At 47.1% G+C, this 7635-nt stretch overlaps 1 protein-coding gene across 2 annotated transcripts in view; it reads left to right on the top strand.

The window, feature by feature from the left end:
- Positions 1–4959: 4959 nt before the first annotated feature.
- The window catches only part of Rgs3 (regulator of G protein signaling 3), a 127021-nt gene continuing 124345 nt past the window's right edge, over positions 4960–7635 (top strand). For both annotated transcript variants that reach the window (XM_008833499.2, XM_008833505.3), the window contains exon 1: positions 4960–5095. In XM_008833499.2, coding sequence (XP_008831721.1) covers positions 5017–5095 — 79 coding nt within the window. In that variant the 5' untranslated portion in view covers positions 4960–5016. The remainder of the gene's footprint in view (positions 5096–7635) is intronic.

Raw genomic sequence — 7635 nt, 5'->3', positions numbered from 1 at the left:
AGTGGTCAGGAAATTGAGAAGGAGTGGAGGGACATGGGATGTATTGGAAGAGAAAGAGAGAGTAGAAATGATGTAAATACTATGATATTCTTTAAAAGTTAAATTATATAATATCATATTACCCTACCTTCCCTGAGGAACTATTGGCATCTGATCACTGCTGGTGAGGGAGATTTGCTTGTAAGGAAATGATGCTAGATAGGTTGACCAGGACCCAATGGATGAATTCACACTGAGGGATATTTGGGGACACAATCTTAAATAAATAGACCTTAACATATTAGACAGAATGCATGAAATCCAGTGAGGGCACTATATGGTGGCACAGATAGGGTAAGGGGTCTAAACATGATCAAAAAGGATTTTTTTTAAAAAACAAAAAAAAAAAAAAAAAAAAAAAAAAATAAAAATTTTTTTTTTTATTTGTAATTGTGTATATATGTGTGTTTGTGTGTATGTGCCTATGCGTGCAGTTGCCTAAGGGGTTATTGGATCCCCTGGAGCTGGAGTTACAGGTGGTTGTAAGCAGTCTGATGTGGGTCTTAGGAACCAAGCTTATGTCTTCTGCAAAAGCAGTACAAATTCTTAACCACTGGGTCATCTCTCCAGCCTCCATTATTTTATGCCTTTATATCTTTGCTGTCTTTTTCTTTTTCCTTCTTTTATATTGTTTGTAGTTTTGCAAGAGGTCTGCTTTTCTTTTTTATATTTTTATATTTATTATTTTTATTTTATGTGTATGCGTGTGTTGCCTGCATGTATGTAAGTGCACCCATGTCGTGCAATGCCCGTGGAGGACAGAAGAGGCTGTCGGATCCCCTGGAACTGGAGTTACGGACAGTTGTTGGCTGCCATGTGGGTGCTGGGATTCGAACCTGAGTCTTCTGCAAGAACAGTCAGTGTTCTTAACTGCTGAGCCATCTCTCCAGCCCTGAGTCTGCTTTTCAAAGACTAGATTTTTGTTTGATTGTTTGAATCTATTTTTTTCTTTGAATTTTAACTATTCCTTCCTTTTTAACTTTTTCTCTGAATTAGACATATTAGTCTAACCTTTAGAAACGAATCTACTTTGTCGCTTTCTAAATAAAATCATTTTTCTGGGAATTTCTATTATATTCCATTGATTTATTTGTCTTTTCTTTCTGGTATGATGTTACTAAAATACTATTTAACATTTGGTAGGCTGTCTTACTTTCTTTTCTTATTGCTGGGTAAAATACTCTGACAAAATCAACCTAGGCAAGAAAGGATTATTTTGATTCACAATTCCAGCTTATAGTTCATCCATACTCAGGGTGGGTCTCCCCTTATTTAACCTAATTAAGAAAATTCCTCAAAGGCATGTCCACTGGCCAACCTAATCTAGACAAATCCTTCATTAAGACTGGCTTCCCAAGTGACTCCAAATCCTGCCAAGTTGACAATTCAAATTAGCCATCATGATAGTCTAAGTATCCTTTATTATTGTTATTTTTTAAAAAAAATTCTTGGTTATTGAGTCATAAAATGTGCGACTTTGTTAGTCAATGTGAAATTGTTCCCAAATAAATCCTTCTAGTCCCTTCTTTCTGAACTCAGACATTCCTTATCTGTACAAAGCTAGTCTTTAAAAATTACTGTAATCAATCTGTTCCTATGAATACAATGTATGTGGGTGGTGTATTGAAGTATGTTTTCTGTACATGTGTATATGTGTGTGTTCTCGTGTTTGTGCATGGGGAGTAAGTATAGTGTGTGAAGTATGTGTATAGATAGGTGAAGTATATGGAGTGTGATTATTTGTATGCGTGTCTATGTGGTATATGTGTACATGACATGCTATGCAGAGCATACAGATGTGTGCTGAAGGTATGGAGATCACATATTTGTATTGTGGGTATGTCATGTTTGTGCAGATGTGGAGGGTGCATGTGAGATGGAAGGGAGATACTGAGGGTCTAGGGGGTGCATGTCAGAAAGAGGCTTGTTCCTTTAACTCACCTGCCTTCTTGGGGAAAGCAGGGCAGGATCATGACTTTCTTCATGTCCACTGTGGTCATGTGAGTCATTGGGCAAGTCTTTCCTGCATGGCTGCTGTCCAGGCTCCCACTCACCTCTGTCTTCCACTTCCCAAGAAAAGGGTGACTTGTTTCTTTAAGAAAAAGAAGCTTATAGTGCTCCACTGAGTAAAAAAGCAGGGAAGGTGGTAAAGGCAATGCCAACAGAGAGGTCAGATGGGGATCAGGCTGGTCAGGTAGGGTCTCCCTAATGAACAGGTTGATTGCCAAGTGGGGCAGAAGGAGTCAGGAGTGAACCTGCAGCACAGTGGGACTTTAGCGTCCAGTAGGAATGAAATCCCTTGATGTGGGCCTTGGTCCTTTCTCCTCCAGGCCACATTCAGACAGTTCTCTTGCCAGGTTCCACCCTCCTGAGCATCCTGCTCACAGCTTCCTGAGCCCAAAGGGCCTCCCTCCACACCAGTACAGGCTCTACAGTGGTCGCTGGAAGAAGGGTGGCTGTCACCTTGGGCACATCAACTTGCTCTTTTTTTTGGTTGTTTTGACACAGGGTGTCCCTGTAGCCCCAGCTGGCCTAGAACTTGCTATGTAGACCAGGCTGGCCTTAGTTTTTTTTTTTTTTTAATATATTTTATTATTCTTATTTTATGTGTATGAGTGTATTGCCTGCATGTATGTGAGTGCACTTGTGTCATGCAGTGCCATGGAAGTCAGAAGAGGGCTTCGGATTCCCCTGGAGTTAAGGATGGTTCATAGCTGCCATGTGGGTGCTGGGAATCGAACCCGGGTCCTCTGCAAGAGCAGTCAGTGCTCTTAACCGCTAAGCCATCTCTCCAGCCTGCCTCTGCCTCCTGAGTGCTGAGATTAAAGGCCGGCCACAACACCGGGCTCAACTTTCTTATGGATCTTCATTTGACCTGGTGGTGACACCTCCTCCTCCTCCTCTTCCTCCTCTTCCTCTCTTCCTCCTCCTTTGACTATTTCTCCTCCCCCTTCTTCCTCTTCCTCCTCCCCCTCCTCCTCCCCACTCCTCTTCTTCCTCCTCTCCTTTTCTTTTTGTTTTTTGAGAGTCTTGCTTTATAGCCCAGGCTAACCTTGAATTTACAGTAACTCTCCTGCCTCAGTCTCCCAAGTGCTAGTTTACCCTGGCTGCTGAATGCCTGCTTTGTAGTTTTCACTGGGACTGAACACATGTGCCAGGGGGCATCTTCAGGCCATGTCTAACTTCTGCTCTGATCTTGATCCTGCAGGTCCACAGCACCTTGGAACTCAGTTCCTTGTTTGCATCCGGAGGTTTGAATCTGGAGCTGTCCATTTTCTCTGACTGGATGGACTGGCTACACCAAGGTACTTCTTTGCTCAGAAAAGATGCCTGCACTCAGACTTCCCCACCTAGGAGGAGGATCAGGCATGCCCAAGTCCAGGGTACAGGTAAGTCTATCTGCCAGGAAGGGTGGTGGGCTGTCCCTACTAAGGGTAATGTTTATGGTGCAGGGGAATGTGTATGTGTGTGTGGCAGGGGGTCAGGTGGGGATGAAGGGCAGGATGGGGCTTCACAAAATACCAGGATTCAAATGATCCATGAGCTTTTATGCTGTGTGACTCATTCATACCTGAGCACATATTTGTTAATTTCAGGTGACTTCTCCGGTTTCGGTCCACCTTCACTTGGTGGGCAGCTGAACTCATGGCATCTAGTTTCTTGTCCTCAAGAAGGCAGATCTGCTGTCTGCACCTGCTCTTGGCCACCTGGGCATGTTTGGAGGTCAAGGAAGAACGAAGGAGCAGATAGGCTTGAGTTCAAATTTCAGCTCTGCCTGTTTCCAGCTCTGTAAATCTCCAGCAAGCTGTCTACCCTTTCTGCTTGAGGTTCAGATTTCTCCCTGGTAAATGGAGCTAATACTTCCTAGGCTTATTGTGAAGTCTAAATGACATGATGTGTGTGAATTGCTCAGCCTAGCTCCTGGCACCTGGTATATATATAATAATTCTGCATTCCCTGATCTTGTCTCTAGTGGATCACAGAACTACAAATATCTACTGGCAGTGAAGTCATGGTACCAGGGACAAACACTAACACTTCCCATTTTTAGGTTTACATGAGACCAACAGCTTTCCTTCCCACAGTGGCAGCAGTCAGAGATTTGCAGAGCAGATGTCTTGGTGTGAAACTGCTCCCTTGAGGAGTCTCATGAATGTTTGCTGACAAATCCATGCAAGGGTTGACCTTTCTTCTAGCTCTTTCTTCCTGCGCCAGGCTAGCAAGACTTAAAGGCCCTATCCTGCTCTGTGTCCTCAGATGGTGGGACCTGTCCTGTTGTCTGATGGCACCAGGCTGCATTGGGGAAGCCTGGAGGCTGGATGGAGCAATCTGCTCAGCTCTCGGACCTGTGCCAGGCTGCTCTCACTCAAGAGAAGGCTCAAGAGAGCAGCCCTGGCTGCAGCCTGGTGCAGGGGGCCAGTACAAGTGCAGATTCACGCTCCCCGACCGACCCCATGCCCTCCTAGGCGAGGAGGGCACTTCTTTACCCTAGCTTGGTCTGTCGATTACAGGTCTGAGCTTCAAAGCAGGTTACAAATTCAGCTAATTGCAGCCTGGGGGAGCTGGGCGAGCAGGCCAAGCTCGCTCAAGTGGGCAAGCCGGGCCGCGGGGCCCTTGGTGGGGTTGGCACTTGCAGCTTGAAGCACGGGTGCTGGAGCTGGGGGTCCTGCGGGATCAGCCGGGAAGGAGCCGCCTCTGGTGGCTGGTGGCAGTCCTCCCCCGGCTCCAGGCGCCCACGCCTCCCCGGCTCTGGCCCGCGTCTGCTCTGGCAGGTGGAAATCGCCCCATTCAAACCAGCGCGGGCCAATCAGGGCCTGGCGCGCCCGGGCCGTTCCAAAGCGCGGTGCAGCCGGGCCTGGGATCCCGCCCCGGAGACGCCTGCGAGGGGGGCGGCTGAACCTGTTGCCTGTGTTACCCGCTGCCACATAGCCGAAGCCTGGGGACAGGCGCTCTTGCCCTGAACGCAGTGGACACGCCATGGAGCGCTCCCTGCACCGCGTCTCCCTGGGGAGCCGGCGCGCCCACCCGAACTATTCCTTCTATCTCACCACCTTTGGTAAGTGCCTCTGGGCCAGGCTTCCTCAGCCAGCCCAGAAAGGCAAGTTCCCAGGTGACCAGGAGGTTCCGAGCAGGTGCTTTCCTCTTCTCCAGCCCCTTCCTCCAGGCGCAGCAAGGCTCTAGACACCACCTGCTGCCCGGCCTGCCGTTGCTGCCAGCTGCAGTGGGTTCGGCTTCACTTGGCCGGAACAATCACATCCTAGTTCATCTTTCAGACAACTGCTTTGTAACCAGGGAGCTCCCCATTAGCAAGCAGCTCAGGTTAAACCAAGGTCTAGTTACTGCGTCTGGATAGCTCATTCACCCACTTCCTTTGGCGCAGGGACTGGACAGGCAAGGGTCAACCCCGTGACCTTGTCTCCTTGTGGGTCCTCTTGGAGACTGTAATCTGACTTCTCTCTGTCGGGCATCTGATCCATAGTCAGGGGAGATGTGAAAATTTTCTCCTCCAAGACAGACCTTAGGAGAGCCTCAGGGCTGGTCTCTCGCTTGAGGGGAACAGAAAGGGGCAGCAGACCCTACTTCAAACCCAGAGACTGACGACTGGGTTTCCCCATACCCCAGCTGAGCAGGAGCTGTCCCAAAGGCCTGGGCAAAGACGGCACACCTTCCTTGGTCATATCCCTAATCAGCTCTTCATTTCCTCCCCTGTCCTGCCACTCCTTGTCAGAAGCTGCTCACTTTTCCTCTGCCAAGCCTTACCCACAGAGGAGGATCCCCACTCCCAGAAGCGGACTTCATATCTGAGCACAGGCCTTCCAGACAGCTTTGTTTTAACTTGCACACAATTTCTTTACGAAGTTGGGGTGGTTGCTGCAACAGAACTGGACTTTGCCCGGATTTCAAAGGCAGAGCATCTAAGGAATTAGGCCCTCTAGAAGGTTGTTAGTTCCCTGTTCTCAAGCTTACTCCAGCCCATCGCAATAGGCTCTTTACAGCCTGCTCCCCCACCACTCCCTGGAGCAGAGGGTGTGGTGGAGAAGCAGTGGGCTGGTTCCTAAAGACGGGATGCTGTCTGACATCCTGGGCTTCACTGGTCCAGGTGCTGGAGGATCATGAAGAGCAATTCACTAGCTGATGGCTTATTGAGCACTCACTAGGTGTCCTGCCTTGTGCTCAGCTTGTTACCTGCATGCCTCATTTAATTCCAATCCTACAGATGAATCCAGCTAATCCCACTGTAATACAGGCCTCTCTTTTTGAGACAAGGGCGGTTTCCAGATTTTTGAAAGTGGTCAGAGGATGGTGTCAGGCAGCTGTTACCTTCTCCAAGGCACTATTCAAAAGTGAATACAGTTGTTGTTTTTTTTTTTCTGTCCCTTTTATTATTTTAGTTTATATTCTTCTAGACATGTCCACTTCCCTCTCCTAATTGTAGCAAAATCAAAATTAACTTGTACCTATAGTTTTTGTAACCCATTCCTTTGCTAGCATGATGTGAATATTTCCTTGTGTTCACCCTGTATTATTCTGCTGAACTAATCTCTCTGCCAGATCTGGGAACTTGAGGGTCTGGGTCCAGCTGGGTGTGGAGCCTCTTGCCTGGCCATGGTTTGGGGTTGGGTCTGATGGGCATCATTATTAGTGAATGCTGCTTGAATCAGTGGCCACGACCTAAGTGTGCAGGAGGTGGACAGGAGCTGGGAAGAAAATGGAGCTGCCTGTTCTTTTTATGCAATTTATTCTCAGCTCTTTTTAAAGATATGAATTCAAAGTTTGAAAAGTTCTCTTCTGTCTCCTGCAGTTGCTCTGTTTCCTGGGGTGCCGTTTGCCATGGTGACCTTTTGGGGGGCTGCTAATTTTCAGTGTATACTGAATGATCTTTGCTTATTCGTTCCTGAAGATTCCAATTAGTGGTTACCAAACTCACCCAAATTCCAGAAACATCTTCAGTTGTGGTGATGCTTGTATTAGAGATTGAATCCAGGGCCCACTGCTCAGTAAAGAATGTTCTACCACTGAGTTATTCCCCGCTCCTGAAAGTGTGTTAAAACACGGATTCCCAGGATCTTCACACAGAGATTCTGCTTTAATAGACATGGAGTGAAGCCTGGAAATCTAACATTTTAAGACTTCATAGAAGTATTTTGAAGGCTTAGAATATATGGATTCAAGGTCCATTCGGTGGCCATGGTGGATGCTGTTTAATGTGAAGGTCATTGCTATTTCTCTCAGTTCCCTGGCCTTTCCCCAGCCTAGCAGGCAGCTGCTGGCCTTCAGCAGTGGCTTTGCCTGGGAAGAGCCTAGTAAAGATGTTGCAAACATTTAAAAGAGGTGCAAGCATCTCTGAAAATGTAAAGAGAAAAGTTGTTTTTAATATAAATTCCCTTCAAGACAAGTACTATATAATATACATATTGTGGATGGGGGGCATGAGCATAGCCCCTGTACCTCCAAAAGGGGCATAGTCAAGTAATATTCATTGACCATCTCACTGCCTTCTGAGGGTATGGCTGACTTCAAGGGAAGGAGCATGCAAGCTGAGGTTAGACCCAGGTGCTTTTTTCTTTATTGTAATAACTGGTGTGATGTGGAGAG

Source organism: Nannospalax galili, unplaced genomic scaffold (assembly GCF_000622305.1).
Source record: "Nannospalax galili isolate Female #2095 unplaced genomic scaffold, S.galili_v1.0 scaffold34, whole genome shotgun sequence".
Lineage (NCBI taxonomy): Eukaryota > Metazoa > Chordata > Mammalia > Rodentia > Spalacidae > Nannospalax > Nannospalax galili.
This window is presented reverse-complemented; position numbering and strand designations above follow the sequence as displayed.